Genomic DNA, 18,965 nt, shown 5'->3' with positions numbered 1-18,965 from the left:
CCATCCTGGTGGGGCTGGCATTGTAGAGGCTGTGAATTCCAGAGTCCCACCATCCTCTAGATGAAATAAATTTCCTCACATTCCCTCTAAACCTGTTTCCCCTTAAATCAATGGTCCCACCACCCACACCCTCATGCTGTTCAGTAATGACCAAGAGGAAAGGATTCCTTCCTGTCTACCCAATCAAGGCCACTCAATTTTCTGCACCTCAATCATGTCTGCCTCAGTTTTCCCTGCTCCATAGAAAACGACTCAGTCTAGAATTGAGTACATTCCATCAAAAGTTGTGGAAGAAAATCATTGTTGTCTTCAGAGCCTTGGAGAATAATAAGAGTGGAAGTAAAAGGACAAGTGTTGCACTTCTTAAACTTCCACAGAAAGATGCCATAGGGAAGGGAGTGGATGTTCAGGGGATGAGGGTGTTGTGAAGAGAACAGTACCAGTGAGAATCTGGAAGAGGGGGGCAGGGGAAGACGGTGGATAGTCGCATCACACTTGAACTGATGACAATGGTAGAAGGTGCTCCTTGGAATACAAGGTAAGGTGATGTAGTGGTTGAAGACAAAAGGAAACCCCATCATAATGTTAGGAGGAAGGGAAAAAAGAGAGAGTGTAGAGGTATATGAAATAAACTGGATATGCTGGAGGGTTCTGTCAACGACGCTTGGTGGGAATCCTCAGTTGGGAAAAAAGGAAGGCATGTCAGTACTGTCAATGTGAAAGGTTACATCATCAGGATGAATACTACATGGATGATCTGGGAAAATGGAGTGTAATCTTTACAGGAAGCAGGGTGTGAAGAAGTGTTGTTCAGATAGCTATGTCAGTCAACGAGCTTCTAGTGAACATTAGCAGATTGTCTGTATTGCATGAGACAGGCTAAGTTGTTTGGGAAGGGAAGGGTCCAAGATTAACCAGGTAAAGGTGATGGAAGAATGTAAAATGGAAACAAAGCCAATGACGTTTTTTTCAGATTATAGCAGGAGCAAGAGGTGGCAATATGGTCATCAATGTAACTGAAAAAACAGGTGAGATGGGGTTTTGGAGTACGACAGGAAAGATGGCTGTTCCACGTTGCTCACAAAAAGGCAAACATAATTGGGACTCATGTAGGTATCCACAGGAACATATTTTATTTGGAGGAAGTAAATGGTGGATTTGGAAAGGTGGTTGTCCAGAGTGCAGGCAAGTTGAGCCAGGTGCAGTATGTTGTTAGTGAAAGGGGATCGGTTGGGCCTTTGTTCAAGGAAGTAACTGAGTTCCGAAACCGTCCAGGTGGGAGATGGAGGTGTAGAGGGAGTGGATGTCCACAGTGAAGAAGCAATTGATAACTTTTGAAATGACTTGGACATCAGAAGAGTCATGGACATAGGTCTGAAGAGAAGGTATACTGAGTCTGTATGATTGAGTTATTATCTATCCTAATTAGATAATCTCTCAGAGGAGCAACATCATCTTCTTTTAAAAAAGTGCAGAAGGAACATGTAGCATGTGGTTGAGCTGACCAGTTATAGGGAGCAATTAAAGAACCAGAAAGTGTGTTGAAGCCACTTATCACTGTTTTATCAATGCTGCAAGAGCTGGGTTGTTGTTATTGTTGCCACATCAAATGTTCAGTATGATGGTCTGAGACCGAAAGCAAATCATAGCTTTGACAGCAAAGGGTTATGTAATGGAATAATCTATTTCTAAACCTTGCATTATATCAAGACTAACTTAATTAAATATTCACAAATTAAATTAACGTATTTAGCAGAAAAATGGCACACTGTATTACCCCCCCCCCCCCCTCAGTTTCTATTACAATCTCTACAAACAAACCATTTCAGCCTGATCGACTTTGTTTTTATTATACGGCTGGATTTCTGTTAAATGGATGGGCACTAAAAATGAGCAGGTTATTTGCGCACTCCGATCCAAACCACACTCACATTTAGCCAGCCATTTCTCAGGCATACTAAAACAGATGGGAACCACATCAACTTAGTATTTCAGTTTACTTTTACAGAAATTGGGACCAGAATGCAATCTTAGCCAACACCTCAGCAGCTGGTCAGAGCACTTCCATCTAAACAGATGCATGCCCAAAGTTGGAAAAGGCACTATTAGGTTTAAGTCTAAAAACTTTCCCATAAGGAAGGTCATGGCCACTTCTGCTCCCAGACTCCATTCTATCCCAGACCATCCAACCATAGGAGCCTCTCAAAATCCCTCCTGCTATTTACGCAAATTGGACAGCAGCAGTAAGTATTTTGAATTCACATCTTACAGAGTTAAAATCAACAATTTTATTCAACAATTTCAATCTCCAGATACAGTAATTTTAACACTACAAAACCAGTACTTCAAACATTATGCATTCCTGTCCAGTACGTTAAAAATTCATTTCGTAGAATTTTCTTTGTCTTCCCAGAGCTTTTAGAAGGGCAAGGGAAATTAATTGGATAGGATGCAAAAATCCCATTCCTGATTGGCAGGGTTAAGATTTTCCATTATTGCTAAAATATTTTATTTTGTCAAAGCTTTTCATCTTGCACTCACCAGGACAAGCCACAAGAATACCAAGTCAAGAGGACACTGTTTGAGAGGTAGAGTATTGATTGGTTGACAAATGGACAACTTGAGCTACCCAAGGCCACTGACTTCACCAGCTACCACTGTCAAAGCTGCCTCTGTCAGTCAGAATGGCCTCTTGTTTCGCTGTGGATGGCAACATGCCCTTGTCTCTTGGAGAACCTCCAGATGAGCTTCTAGGTAAGCAGCTTGACACTTTTTTTGCCAGGTCTTTAAAATCACTCAGGGGTGGTGCAGGTGATAAGTAAAAGCTGTGACACTCCTGGATTTCAGTAAATGTCCAGAAAATAGATACTTGGATATTGGAGTACAGAAGGTCCCAACGCTCTTCAGAATTTCTGGCGCGTAACATTTGATGTTTTACCTATGCTGAGAAAAACATAATTGCACACAAAACCCAAACAAACCCCTGAATGAAAGACCCTTCTGTTTTCATGAAAGCCCCAATCAAGCAGACTGTTTTCTCTGGATGGTGTTTCTTAAGGCGTTGAAACTGCAATCATCCACAAAAATGGAATTATTCCCTTAAAGTCCTGTCACGTGCCTTGTAGATGTTAGATAGGATTGGTGGGGGGGGGGGGGGGGGGTGACAAGAGGTGAGTTATCCTTGCAGAATTCCCAGCCTCTGACCTGCTCTTACATCCACAATTTTCAATGGTACGTCACTTTATGATTCTAATATAGCCTGTGCTCAAATGTTTGCAAAATCGTTTAACCCATCTAACTTGTTAGATTTTTCAAAATTGTTGCACTAGTTCTCATGGTCAGTATGCCTGTACCATGCCCTTCTGATCAGAGCACGTCAGAATCTCATTTTGCCTCAAACCATTTGAAGCATGTTCCTCCACTGTAATATAATAGCTGAATATTAACCCAGACACTCGTGCACCAAATGAACGTTAATGTTTGCACACAATAAATATTTGCAGTACATTTCTGCTGGATTCATTACCACAATATCCACAATGAAAACCTTAGATTAAAGGGAACAACATGACCATTGTCACATAATTAACAAATCCTGTTGGGGGAAACTCACACCACAGTAGCAGCATGGAATATCTATAAAAGACACCAATAGTTTGGTCACAAATATTTGGAAAATTGAAGACCAACTGAACAACAGCTTTGGACAACGGAATATTCAAACAAATGAATAGATTCTCACTGTGATTAAGAAATTAACCAAAGCTAAATGCTTCGATCTGAGTGCATCCTTCAAGAGAAAATTTCTAAAGTTAACTTAATCAAAAAGTAAATAAAACTAAAATGGTGAAGTGCACATTTCACTGGGACAGCAAGCAATTCCAGTGCAGTGCAGAAAGCTGGAAGAATATAATGGTCTGTTCTTGCTTTTGATACTTAAGTAATATTTTTCATCAGTACAGCTAAGTTTTAATTTACACTGACACAATGTTAGGTACGCAGTTCTACAACTTTATTTTGCCATCAGTGACACATGATCAAGAAATTAGGGAACTGAGATTTTACTTTAGAAATTGATTGATTCATCACAATTAACTTTTGGTTAATCTATGAGGATATTTTCTTCCCAGAGGGGGAACTGTTAGAAATTGGGGTCCCTCTAAAACGGAATTTTTCTAACATTTACTATGAATCATGAGATTTTGTTTAACTGTTGCTACAGTTGTAACTAGCTTTCCAATTTTCTAACATATGGAAACAGAGGGAAGATCACAAGAATCACCAGGATCACCAAGGTATCAATGCTCTGTTGAACAGACAACAATGACATATCTGCTGCCATATGTACACTGTTATCAAAATATGACTTGGGAAATAAGAAGATTTTATTCTATGGAAGTACTATAAACTGACCCTCCGGTACAGTCATAGTGTCAAAGTTGTACAGCACTGAAACATACCCTTCAGTCCAACTCATCCATGCCAACTGAATACCTAAATTAACCTTGTCCCACTTGCCCTGTATCATTCTAAAATCTTCCTATTCATGTAACCATCCAGATGCCTTTTAAATGTTGTAATTCTACCCATCTCCACTGTTCCTCTGGCAGCTCATTCCATACATGCATCACTCTCCATGTGAAAAAGTTGATGAATGTGGGGAAGAGGACAACTGTCATTCCAAAGTCATGAGTAGTTACCTGTGATTATTGGCCAAAAGGGTTCAGAAAGGTGACTGACACAGCATAGGTTTCCAGCCCCCAAAATTAGATGTAATAACAGGGGCAAATGGAGAATGAGTTAGAGAGAGGGAGGCTAGCCAGGGTAACAAGTCACCACCTTCTTGGCAGGAGGCCAGGAGTTTCCCAATGTCGACTTATGGGAAAAAACTAAGACTGTTATTACTAAAGACCATCGCAAAACTTCAAGGATTAACATCCCACAACTCTAAATCATTCTGCAGAATGGCTATGAGATTAGTAAAGCAATCTCATCTATCGCCACTTGTATATTGCTTTCATTGTGTCATTAAATAATGCATCACTTGGAAACTACTGCTTTTTTGCAAACGAAATAAACCACCTGAAAATTGCTTACAAATTGTCAACTGCTGCACAAACCACACTCCTGTCCTAACCAATGTGAGGGCCCTAAATGTATCCACACCAGCAGTGGAGGATCTATATAAAGTTCTATACGCTCCCTGGACAAAAATGGGCATCGGGTCTATTCATTGCGTACAGGGAAGATTACTTCGAAATTTTCAATTCGTCAATAACTCAACTAAATATTAAGCATGACTGACCCTGTCGAGATGAGTACTGCTTTCAAGTTACTCTATGTCCCAGTTAAATAGTCTTAATTGAGTTAAGCACACTGGCAAACCACTTTAAGATATGCGGCATTAAGGAGGGAATGACCCATATCATATCGTCACCCTACCGTCCATGTTCAAATAATCTAGCAGAATGGGTAGGACACACTATTAAATAATGACCATTATGTGTCAAGCAATGAAGAAGGAATTATGATTTCCCAGAATGACTTACATTCAGAAGGCAATGCAAGTGACCTTACCCGCTAACAAATTATCTAACCATCCTGCAGCACAGGGCAGTCTTCTTTAAAGTCAGAGAAGAATGAAAGATACACAAGTGAGCAAGAAGAGAACCACATCTATGTACTGGGCAGAGAGTGCAAGTTAGACATCCAAATACCTCAACAGCAGCAAAGCAACCATCCTAGATCATACAAAGGTATTACTGATCATAATACTACACTGCAAAGGAATGGAAGTTATGAAGTGTGTAGGCCCGAAATGTCAGCCTTCCTGCTCCTCTGATGCTGCTTGGCCTGTTGTGTTCATCCAGCTCTACATCTTGTTATCTCAAGTATTGTAAAGGTTGCGTGCTTTTACGATGTGATCTATTATACTAAAGAACAAAGAACAAAGAAAATTACAGTACAGGAACAGGCCCTTCGTCCCTCCAAGCCTGTGCCGATCGAGATCCTCTGTCTAACCTGTCATCTATTTTCTAAGGGTCTGTGTCCATTTGCTCCCTGCCCATCCATGTACCTGTCCAGATATATCTTAAAAGACGCTAACGTGTCTGCATCTACCACCTCTGCCAGCATCACGTTCCAGGCACCCACCACCTCTGCGTAAAGAACTTTCCACGCATATCTCCCTTAAACTTTCCTCCTCTCACTTTGAACTCATGACCCCTAGTAATTGAGTCCCCCACTCTGGGAAAAAGCTTTTTGCTATCCACCCTGTCTATATCCCTCATGATTTTGTAGACCTCAATCAGGTCCCCCCTCAATCTCTGTATTTCTAATGAAAATAATCCTAATCTACTCAACCTCTCTTCATAGCTAGCACCCTCCATACCAGGCAACATCCTGGTGAACCTCCTCTGCACCCTCTCCAAAGCATCGACATCCTTTTGGTAATGTGGTGACCAGAACTGTACACAGTACTCTAAAATGTGGCCGAACCAAAGTCTTATACAACTCTAACATGACCTGCCAACTCTTGTACTCAATACCCCGTCCGATGAAGGAAAGCATGCCGTATGCCTTCTTGACCACTGTATTACATTTCTCCACAGTAGTGTTTTAGAAATCAGAGAACATATTAGTTTAGATTAGTTTCTTTTTGAAACAACTGATTTCCAGCAAAAGAATGGAAGCAGCAAAGTCCAGTAAAACTCCTATTATGTACATAATGGATGGGCATTTCTTAGAGACTAATGGAAACTCTAGGCAACAGAGCTTCATGTGACTTTAAATGGCTACAGCAATAATTGAGGCATTAGAATAAAGACAAGGACAATTTAAATTACAAATATTGAACTTACTTCTCCTTGGTCTGTAAACTTTGGTTGATTATGCTTAAAGTTAGGGTTAGGGTTCAGTTGAGACAGTAAAACAAATTTGGATTTTCAGGCTGTGCAATGAATATTGTTGCACAAATGTAAGAGTGGCAAGATATAGAAATGTCCATAGAGGACCATTCCTTTGTAGTAAGTTCTTGGAAAGTTTGAGATAACAATAGAGATAAAACACATTTTAAAATAAATGCTTCGAGTTCAGCTTGATACTTTACTTTGATTGTACCTCCAATGATAGTTGTGCATCATAACTAAATTATATCTTACCAATTAACAACCCTGTAAAATTTTAATGTATTCCAAGCAATGGCCTTTGGTAGGATTCCCAGTATATTTTTGCATAACACCTGCCATGTAAAAAAAGTTCTGATTGAACTGGCTGTCTCTAGAAGATATCTTTGAACCCTAAACTTGGTTAGATATATACAGCAGAGCCTTCTGTACATGAGTGGTGGGGTTTTTTTCAATCCAACAAAAAGACCATCCCTAGGGAATTGGCAAAGAAGTAACAGTATACCAAGTAAGAAAGCTTGACTGAACTCATCTACAGAAACTCAGTGCCATTTGGCTGTTTCAAGACTCAGTATTTACCACAAATCTTCCACTTCTCCAGGTAACATCCTCAATTATTCATGGGTCTTCAAACCACGGTTTATGCCAGGATTTTTAATACGTGGCAAACAGTGGAGACAAGCCTCAAGTCTACCTCACCAGGAAATGGGGATCAAAACTGATGCTATTGGCATTGTCAGACCCACACGCTAGCTATTTAGGCAACTAATTAATCAGCCCCCTTCCCACAGGGACATTTATCAGAGAAATCATTTTGTAGCATAAATGTCCAACATACAGATATACTACTTCTGTTTAGTAATTGCCTTTCACCAATACTATTATTTTCATATACAGAACAGCTTATATATAAAGTGCCTTAAACATAACAAGATACCCGAGGCGTTTCACAGGGCTATTATATAGCAAAGTTTAAGACTTAACCATAAAATACAACACTACAGCAAATGACCAAAAGCCTAAATAAAGAGATAATAGGAACTGCAGATGCTGGAGAATCCGAGATAACAAGGCGTAGAGCTGGATGAACACAGCAGGCTAAGCAGCCACATAGGAGCAGGAAGGCTAATGTTTCGGGCCTAGACCCTTCATCAGAAGGGTCATGATGAGGGTTTTAGGCCCGAAACGTCAGCCTTCCTGATCCTATGATGCTGCAAGGCCTGCTGTGTTCATCCAGCTCCACACCTTGTTAGCCTAGATAAAGAGATAGATTTCAAGGAATTTCTTAAATGAACAAAGGAAAGTAGAAAATCAAAGCCGTTTGAGTTGGGGTTGAGAGATAAATGACCAGTCAGTTGTCCTGAATGGGCATTGCTAAAATAAGCCAAGGTAAGTGGTATAGTGGAATGTACTCAAAAATCAATGTCTTCAAGCCAAGCTGCATTGATGGCAACAGTTTTTCAATGACTCTCTTCACACAACTCAGTGGGTAAGAACTGGATGTGCTTACCAATATCTACATCTTATAAATCTGCACATACCTTACAATACTTATTCTGGAAATAGGAGAATATGGTTTACAGTCTATTTCAAAAAGAGTACAAGGACGAACAATGTTCATGTTAAACAGTCTTGGTAGAATGATGATCCTTTGAAGAAACGAGAAGTTTGGATTAAAACGTGTACAGTGTCAAACTGCAACCAACAGGGAGTTTTAACTTGCCAACTGTAAACATGAAATTGAACTAGCCAGGACAGAAAATCTCAGGTAATTCTGGAGCAGCATTATAACAAGAGGAATAATACTGGAATATAGGTAGATTATTACTGCCTGAGGGGGAAGGGGCTGAAGATCTGAGCTCATGGTGTCAGAGCATCGTCAAGGAAGAAGTCAGGGTCCGAGCATGACTCTAGCATGAGAGCAGGCTTACAGGAACATGGTTAATGTCATGACTACATAAAAAATAAAGAGGTATTGAGAAACTGCCTCATAACAACAATATCTTTAAAGCTTGTGCTCCTGATGACTTTCCAAACCAAAACACATACACCTGCAGCACATGAGTTTGCATCAGTGTCACAATATATTTTTCAATAATCCATGAATGCAGGACTGTCAGCTTCCCACAAGATAATGTCTCTCCAACTTTCAGGACAGGACCGATCTAGTAAACAACTGCCCTATTTCACTTGCTAAATGTTTCCTGTAAATAGAGCGTATTAATTATAGTCAGCTGACTAACTGATGAGACATCTTGAAGGGCAGAATATCTTTATTGTCAAGTTAGCATGCCTTTCATAAATCAACAGAATCGCAACTCATCTTGATCATCCATGACCTGACTTAACCTTGGCAACTGTATCACCATAGATTTTTCTGAAGCTACTGATCATGTTCCACAAGTGTAACTACTGGATTAACTAAATCATTATGGAGCCCGGGGAGATACTAGATCATGGACAAGAACATTTTTTACTAAATGGCAACAAAGAGTCACAGTGAATGGGCAAGTCTCAAAGTTGAAACCAATCTAAAACGGAGTGCCTTAAGTTATTGCCCTGGGCTCACACTAGTTTCTTCTCCTTGTAAATGACTTCCAAATGGAATAGCAAGCTAGAGCAATCTCTGTGCAGATGATCTCTAGTCTATACAGCCATGACTGAAGCAGATGAGTTTCATCTTCAAAATTGTCAAATGGGCTACTATATGGAGAATAAAATTCAATGTTGAGAAATGCAATATCATACAAATCAGCAACACTCAAATACACAATGCATGATTCCCCACTTGAAGTTACAAAAAAAATGACATTACTTAGGAATCTGCATCCAATAATAACTTAAAATGTAATGTACAACAGTAGCCTCCAATGTATCTAAAACACTAGGTTTCATGAAACAGAACATCCATCACTCTTCAGCTACAGTGAAGTAAATGCTAGCCCAGATATCACTTAGACCACATCTAGATGGTCAGGACACAAAAGTTTGGGAATTATATTCTTCTTTAAGAATTACCTTCTTTGTGAAGGTTAAATACTGGGAGCTCCTTTTGTTAGAAACAATTATTCATGAGATAATAGTGTCTCTTATTTGGTCATGACATTAGGCTGGTACAGTCACCAGTGCTAAAGAAAGGCCCATAAATTGACTATATAACTATAACATTTTGAATGGGCGATTAAATACCTCTAAACAGCACATCAGACCCAAATGTGGCGGAGCCTGAACAGTTTTTAACTAACAGCTCCATTTGTAAACAAAGCAATGTGCTTCCTTTGCCAACCCCTTTTCTCTCAAGAACAATTAGGGACTGGAACAATCTTCCAAAAACACCAATTATCACCCTCTGAGCATTCTAAAATTCATTGAACTTTATTAATTAATGAGCCCATTGGTGATGTAAATATTGTTTAAAATGGTATTCATTAAAATGGTAAATGATTAAGATTACATCAGGTAATCCTTCAAAAGGAAAGTATTAATATATTCCTTTAATCTCTATAGTCTAGGTTGATCCAATGGTACGGAAATAGCATATTGGGCTTTCAGGCAGAAGACATAGGTTTGAACCTGGTAAACAGATCCTATTCTGCCTTTAACAGGGTTGAAATCTCTGTCATCAGTTGTTGCACAAAAGTGCAGAAGTGTGTTTAGGGTGAAATGCCTAGCAGCTGCACTAATTGGGTGTTGGCACTAATAGACATTGACAACTGGAATAGAAATATGACATGGAGAGGCTGAGGAACAGCAATGTGTATCTATATTAGCAGCAGATATTTGCAAAGTACAATTCTCATAATAACTCTTTGCAAAGATTAGACCAGTGGATGACTGTGAGGTGGGTGAAGTTCAGTGCCCTTAGGCAGAGTAACACAAATTTGAACTCCCTCGAACCAAATGATTGAATGATTACAGTAGGTGGCAACCCATCCGACGTGTTGGTTCCGAAGGGTAAAACAGACCAATCACATACATCAAAAAAAGGCTTCTTTTCAACTGTTCTGTTTGCCTTCCATCGGGCAGAAGATACAGAAGCAAACACATGTACCAAAAAGGTTCAAGAGAAGCTTCTTCCCTGCTGTTATTACACCGCTGAATGGACCTCTCTAATTTCAAAGAATGCTGATCTTGCTTTTGTGCAGCTCCTATGCAGCTGTATACCTCACTCTTTCTAAATGCCCCATGATCTATACGCCCTTGATCTGCCTGTACTGTTCACAAAACAAAAAATTTTCACTGTACTTGGGTATATGTGACAACCAGAAATCAAACTACATCAAATCAGAACACAGATGTACTCCTACTGTGAGAACAATTTCACAAAGCTGTGATAATCTACATGAAGGTAATAGTGCTGCATATGACAATGTGGTATTATAATGTCATAAAATTATTTTGTTCACCTTTTCTAAATATTAACTGTAATGCCTTAATCAGAAGACCAACACTTGTTGTTTAACCATTGATTGCACTCATTGAGGTCCTTCTATCAAAACTCCCTTGTGGAAGACTACAGATGACCATCTTATCAAGTATGAAGTAACCAGCACCAAGCCCTGAAGAATTAGCTTGGAAACAGCTTTCCAATCACAAAAACATGCATCAGCCATACTTTGCTTCCAGAAACTGAGCAAATCCTGGGTCCAAAGTTGCCAATTATTCCCCCTGGATACTGTGAATTTTTAAATTTCTGAACAGTCCATAATGTAGGACACACAGAAATCTATGCAAATATATCTTCCCTTCCTCTTGTCAAAGATCTAACACAATGGCTGCTTCTTCACAAGGACCAGGTTGTTATCAGTGCAAGCAGAACAGCACAAATATGGAGAAATGCTCCAGTAACTTGCAAAGGTTTCCCTGCAAGTGGGCTGAATAGCTGAACCACTTTTTGAACACTGATGAGTTTCTCCAAAACGTTCCTGATGGTAGCGCGAGTCTCTTGTGTCAACTGTCCATGTATGGTTAGGTGACTGAGAGGAGTAATGAGCCATATGTGGAGCAGGTTACCCTTACCACAAAGCAGTCATCTTATGGGTCACCATGGCAGATCCAAAATGGTGAGAAAGGGTATCAGAGATAATGGGAACTGCAGATGCTGGAGAATTCCAAGATAATAAAATGTGAGGCTGGATGAACACAGCAGGCCAAGCAGCATTTCAGGAGCACAAAAGCTGACGTTTCGGGTCTAGGCCCGAAACGTCAGCTTTTGTGCTCTTGAGATGCTGCTTGGCCTGCTGTGTTCATCCAGCCTCACATTTTATTATCTATGGTGAGAAAGGGTGACTGGCACAGGGCAAAAGCAATGCGGTTTGTGCCAGAGTTGTGCGCATTCACCAACACAGTTGTACACTAACTGGATGTTAAGGGAGTACGCACCCTTAGAATTCTGATCCATCTCCCCATGGCAATATGGTACCTACATCTACATGTAATCAATGCCTTTCTGCACCACTTCCAATCCAAATACCCTGACAAAGTCACATTCTTGCTCCCCTTGGGTGGAAAGTTCTGAAGTCACCTCTTCGAACTTATAGAGCCTTGGTTATCTCCAGAAATTAGCAATGTATGCCAAATCAATGTCAATCTTACCAGATCCAATTTGAAATGATGCAGAAAATCAAACAACATTGTGATGTTAGGGGCAGAGTGTCAGTAGTATAGGTAGCCAGGTAGTATAGCAACTTTTAATCCATGTAGCTCTTTCTGGCTAACTATTACGGCACATAATATAGAAGCCTCTGAAGTCTCTCACTAACACAGGGCTGTAGATTTTTTAGAATCATTGAATTTTTATAGTCCACACTGACCTTCCAAAGAGCATCCCACCCAGACCTCCACTCCTCTACGCTATGCCTGTAACCCTGCATTTCCCACGGATAATCCACCTAGCCTGCACATTCCTGGACACTATGCACAATTTAGTGTGGCCAATCCACCGAACATGCACATCTTTGGACTGTAGGTGGAAACCAGAGCACCTGGGAGTAAACCCACGCAGATACATGAAATCGATCCCAATTTCCTGGCGCTGTGAGGCAGCAGTGTTAACCAGAGCCACCATGGCACTCTTATTGGAGATTTCCAACCACAGACAATTGTCTATTTAAAGTCTGAACTCCATGGGCAATTCTCACACAGTCAGAGCCTCAAGAGGCCACACCGTGCATATTTCAGGGCATGTCCTGTATCCAATTATCTAGGGACCAGAGATCTTGTCCCAATTTCATCATTTTTTACAGATTGTCACCTCTACGGTTCCAGTCCCAACATTGTACAGCAATTGCATAATCAGTACTACTATGAGGATAGTAAGAACTCCAAATGCTGGAGTCAGAGATAACAGTGTGGAGCTGGAGGAACACAGCAGGCCAGGCAGCATCAGAAGAGTAAGAAAGTTGAGGTTTAGGGTTGGGACCCTTCTTCAGACCCAAAACACCAGCCTTCCTGCTCCTCTGATGCTGCCTGGCCTGCAGTGTTCCTCCAGTTCCGTACTATGTGGATATACATTTTAAAAGTCGGCTCTGATTATTTTCCCCAGTATCCTTATACATACAGGCATGGCCACTGAATATTTGCTCATTCTTTATACCATTTGCACCCGATTTCAGGTTTGATTGCAGGAGAAAATCCTAGCCCTGTTATCTATTTAAATCACATACTTTTTTTTGCATTTAACTATCTACCCATTCTTTCCCTTTACTTCTATCATTTTCAAGCCTTAGTGAGGTGATCATTTATATTGCTTAAAAAGTTCATGTTTCTTTGTGATGCAGGTTGGAAGTCATTCAACCTGTTACCCTGCTCTCCCCTCTTCCATTCTCCTTTTCTCTTCTATCCAAGACATTCTGACTGGTCTCTGATGCTCGTCTATACCAAATACAACATACAACAATAGATGGCATATTTATACATTTATGCAAATGCACACTCTTGGTATACCTTCATCTTTATTTCAACTGACTAAAAGAATGGATCAGTGACAGAGTTAAGTGCATATTAGAATCTCTTATTTTTGTCCTGTTATAGTAGCTGCAGTTTTGAACCATGATCTTATTTCAACTTTCTCAAAACTCACAACAACAAATGAATTTTCTGTTAAAATAATACAGGTGAATAACTAAAAATGAAAGTTATATATAGACCATTGCATTATAGCAAGATGTATGATACAGAATTATAAGAACCAGTATCTCAATGTGTATATAGCTGATTATAGTCTGTGCTTTTGAAAATGTACTTAGTGTATGGAAGTCCTATTGCCTTGACAAATGTACAAAATGTAAAGAATATGCAATAGTAACTTGATAAACTTCTCCAGTCTGATTTACACATTAGCAATGTGAGCTTAGGGTAGGACAAGAACTTCATGATTAAATCAAAAAATAAAATGAAAATTCTGCTTTCATTTCCCCAAAAGCAAGAAAAAAAAGAAATATTTCTCACAATTTAAGCAATCAATATATCTCTCTAATGACTTGACTGTTTAATGAAAAATCTCCTCACATACTGTAGCTTGAATGCCCAAGATAATTAGTTCGTGATCTATCAGTCTTATTACCAAAATGAATTTTTCTGTATCACTTCCTTCATCTTTCAAGCTACTCTACCTTAGGGAGACGAATGCTTGAAGCAATCCTAATGAAAGACATTTTCTGAAATGGTAAAAAAAAGGATCTTGCTGTTTGTCTTCTAGATTTGCACTGATTGAATTTTTAATTCTTATCTGATAAAAGATTGTCTTATTGTGGGCAAATCATTTTACACTCTTCATAGGACACACTCCTGTATATGTGACTAAATTACTGGTGTACCTTAAAATGGATTTTCTCACGATCTGTTCCAGTAGAATGCAACAGCCACACAAGAGGCAGGAAATTAGGCATTTAGCCAAGCTTCAGCTGAACTGCATTTGCAGTAGATTCCCACTGGTCTTGGATGCCTAAGCATTCTAGTTTTTGTAGGAAGCGGGTGATACTGGGCAATGATGTCAATAACATTGGGCCTTTCAGGAAGGGAATGCTTCGAAATACATTTCTGATTGCTACAATATAAATTTGAATACCAGAATTAACAGACATCTATTGATGTTTTATGGGTATTTTCAGAAGACGAAGAAGCAAATATCAGGGCGAGAGAGAGTTCAGAGTTGGTTCCGCTATCCATGAAGTAATGTACACACTCACCTACTTATCACAAGACAACTCCCTTCCTAGATTCTGTTGTTGTAAGAGACTGGGAATCATGTGCAAGAATCAAACCAGTAAATGTCAGCTACAGCATCAATAGAACAGTGAACTTTGGTGCCTCTAGATCTTTTCAAACTATCACAGGGAAGGTCAACAACATTAGTGAAGTTACAAGACAGAATGCAGCAAATGTATTATTCTGATGGGCAAACACCTTCAGGACTTGAGGAAGTTCTGAGGAAGGGTTACCGGATTCGAAATGTTAACTCTGTTTTTTCCTTCACAGATGCTGCCAGACCTGCTGAGCTTTACCAGCCTTTTTTTTTTAAGATCTTCAGGACTTTGCCCATAGAAAAATTACAGCACTGAATGACTGCACATTTTCTGCAACATAGAGATCCCTAAAGTGCAAGAAATTACTCATTACACCTTGTAGCCTTCTGGATCTCTAGTAATGGCTTTTAAGAACTGCAAACACTTCCACTGTGTCAAAGTGCAGGGTGATCAGCAAACAGCAAAACAAGACCATGTAGGTCAGTACTTGCTTCCCTAGCAAATATCATGATTCCTTTATTTCAATGTTTGGACAGAATAGGAAAGTTGAGTGGAATTGGTAACCTTTACATACCCATGGTGGAAATAAATGGCGAATAATAGCTTAAAGCTAGATACAACTTCCAGGAGGGCAATACATTAATTTTCTTATCTAAGATCTCCAAAGTACCTTGGGAGGTATGGGCAGTGTTTCCACCACTTGATAACACTTGAATACGCAGAATGACAGTCTAACGGATGTCAATCTGATACAGGTAACCAGATTTGTTTGGGAATCATCTATTAGCAAATTAAACAACTTACACAACTTCAAATCCTTCATGTTTCAGTCACTGTCAGATAATATTGTTTCTGTTTTGTTTCTACTTGTAAATAAATTCTTAGGCAACTTACTGCCAATTATTTTACATATGGAAGATTAGAATTTTGTTTTTCGACACAGTAAGTTATATTGGCCCAGAAAGCACAGAATCTAAATGTTTCTTATTGCATAACATTCACATAAACTAATAAACACGCAACGTCTGACTATAAAAGTTGGAAATGGAATGTAGTCAACACAGAATGCAAAGTCTTTTATATACTTACAGCCAATCATCATCATAGCCACAGCAAAAATCTTCTCACCATCGGTTGTGGGAGCAATATTACCAAATCCAATACTGGTGAGGCTGGTCATTGTAAAGTAGAGTGAAGCAATGTACACAGAGTCTTTGCTTGGTCCACCTTCCCATTTTTCAGTCCCACTTGTATTAAAGTGATACGGCATTCCAATGGTTTCTCCCAATTGGTAGAGCCAGCTATCTGTTCTGATCCTGTTTAATTCTTCATCAATGACTTCGTAATCCCCAATGCTATACCAGATGCAAGCCAGCCAATGTGCTGCAAGCCCAAAAACACACACAAGCAGTACCAATACAGCTGCTCCATATTCAATGTAATGGTCCAACTTCCGAGCTACTCGACCCAAGCGAAGAAGCCTAACAACTTTCAGTGAGCTGAAGAGACTGCTGATGCCCTGCAATAATGACATAATACATATCAGTACTTCCAAAATATAACTTACAAATTATAAAGCATTTTAACTATTTCAAAAGCTGTAATTCACAGCTTTTTAGTCCTCCAACATTTAAGACAGATGAGGTCATGGGGGGGCTGGGGGTGGAGGGGCGAGAGGGCGAGAGGGCAGGAGGGAGTGGGGGGCGAGAGGGCAGGAGAGGGGGGGGGGCGAGAGGGAGAGAGCGAGAAAACACGAGTGAGAGAGACAGCGCTTAGGCTTAGGTAGATGGCGACTGCAATCAGCAGCAGGGAAGGTCAGATGCTGAGTTCCTCTTCCTCTTGGCCCATAAGAAGCTTTACAAAAGGCATTTCACTTTCTTTGTTTCTGATTCCCTTCTACTGCACATTTCCTGATCCCTCGAAAAAACATGGCAATTGTTTAATTTAAATCTGACTCCCAATTATACTGTGGTAACCTGAAATAAAGTATGATAATGAATTGGGTTGCAGTCCCAAATAGTTCATTTTTAATCACTACACTGACTCCCATCTTCTACTGGTCATTTTGGTGTCTTCATAACAAACCTTGTGCGTTTTGCATGGAAGAAGCATCTATCAGGTACCCATTAACAGCTTAGTTGGACAGCAAGTTATGTCAAAATTTAGTTGCCTGATTTGATATGCCAATTAGAATCTTGCAACAGGCTAATTAGAATCTTTATTGGAAAATCCAACTATTAAAAGGGACATAAAACAAAGTATTACAAAAATTGAGAATTAGAGGCAATGTCTGAATATTAGTGAGTTATGACTGTCCTGTCCTTAAGGTAGGACAGCAACCAAGCAGGAGTCAGATTGGTCTTCTGAAAATTATCTTCTAGGATTGAAAGTCGCCCACAAATTGATCTGCATCTTATTCAAGCATTGTTGGTACAGCCTTGAACGTATATTTAAAGAAATTCGAAAACAAGATTTTATTTCACAGGTGTGAATTACCATTTCAAATTTTCACACCAGTGATATTTCAATAATAAAGCAAGTGCCATTTATCCAATCACATCCATGCAATTAATAAAGGTTATATTGGTGTTTCTAATGCAAATCTGTAAAATACAATGTTGATGTTGGGCAAAATTTGCAGATGATACAAAACTTTGAAAGAACAAGTTGATGAAATGGGCAATAAAGTGTCGAGTGAAATTCAATGCAGACGCGTGTGAAGTGATTAATTTTGATAGAAATAACATGAAGAGACAATACAAAAGAAAGGAGCACAAACGTAAAGACTGTGTGCATAAGTCATTAAAGGCTGTTGAACAGATTGAGAGAATAATTAACAAAACATGCAACATGGTAGGCTTCATTGATAGGTGTGGAGAGTGCAAGTGAAACGAGTTAATGTTAAACTTGTATGAAAGACTGCATCAGACCCAACTGGTTTATTACACCCAATTCTAGGAGGCAACCTTGGAGAAAGGTGTGTGTATTAGAGACAGTGCAGGAATGATTCCAGTGATGAAGAACTTCAGTTCTCTAGCTAGATTAGAGAAGTTGGGACAGTTTTCTTTGGAGGAGGAGGTTGTGAGGAGATTTTATACAGATATTCAAAATCACAAGGGATCTGGACAGAGTAGATGTGGAAAAATGTTCCTACCTCACAAAGGATCAAGAGCACAATGGCACAAATTCAATGTATTTGACCAAAAGAACAATGGAAACAAAAGAGGAAACCTTTTCATGAACAAATGGAATTTGGAACATGGTGCCTGAGAGTGTGGTGGAGGCAGGTTCAATCAAAGCATTCAACAAGGAATTGCTTTATTATCTGAAATCGTAGAATGTACAGTTACAGTAAAAGAGTTTGACAGCTGGTGCAGATAACGCGCAGAACTGCCACCTCTATACTGTGATAGTTTGTAGGTTAGCTAGAAACAGTGTGGTGCATAGATTCTATGCTATTCTTTCTCCAAATTTCTCAGCCACACTTTGTGCAGCTAAGTTAACACAGCATTAATAAAGGAATCCACTGTATCAATGCCAATACCAAGCACCACAAGGAGGGCACTATGAAAAAGTGCAGCCCTTCATTACGTTCAAGCACTTTACAGAAAACACATTAAACAAAAAAATTTATGAAATAGAAAGCATACTTTAGTTACAGCATGATGACTGCAGTCCTTCAAGCCCCAGAACACAGTCAGAAGAGGATCAAGCCATAGAAATAAAGCATGCAAATGGAAAAAGTAGAAAGCAAGAAGAAAATAAAGTGTAAAAACATGCAAATATTGTGAATTATTGTAAATCAAATATATAT

The 18,965-nt window shown here is 39.5% G+C and overlaps 1 protein-coding gene across 2 annotated transcripts in view; it reads right to left on the bottom strand.

Annotated features, from left to right (window-relative positions):
• The window catches only part of kcnh1a (potassium voltage-gated channel, subfamily H (eag-related), member 1a), a 243,938-nt gene that overhangs the window by 170,737 nt on the left and 54,236 nt on the right, over positions 1–18,965 (bottom strand). For both annotated transcript variants that reach the window (XM_048535533.2, XM_048535532.2), the window contains exon 7: positions 16,241–16,670. In XM_048535533.2, the coding sequence (XP_048391490.1) occupies positions 16,241–16,670 (430 nt within the window). The remainder of the gene's footprint in view (positions 1–16,240; positions 16,671–18,965) is intronic.

This window comes from Stegostoma tigrinum, chromosome 9 (assembly GCF_030684315.1).
Source record: "Stegostoma tigrinum isolate sSteTig4 chromosome 9, sSteTig4.hap1, whole genome shotgun sequence".
NCBI lineage: Eukaryota > Metazoa > Chordata > Chondrichthyes > Orectolobiformes > Stegostomatidae > Stegostoma > Stegostoma tigrinum.
This window is presented reverse-complemented; position numbering and strand designations above follow the sequence as displayed.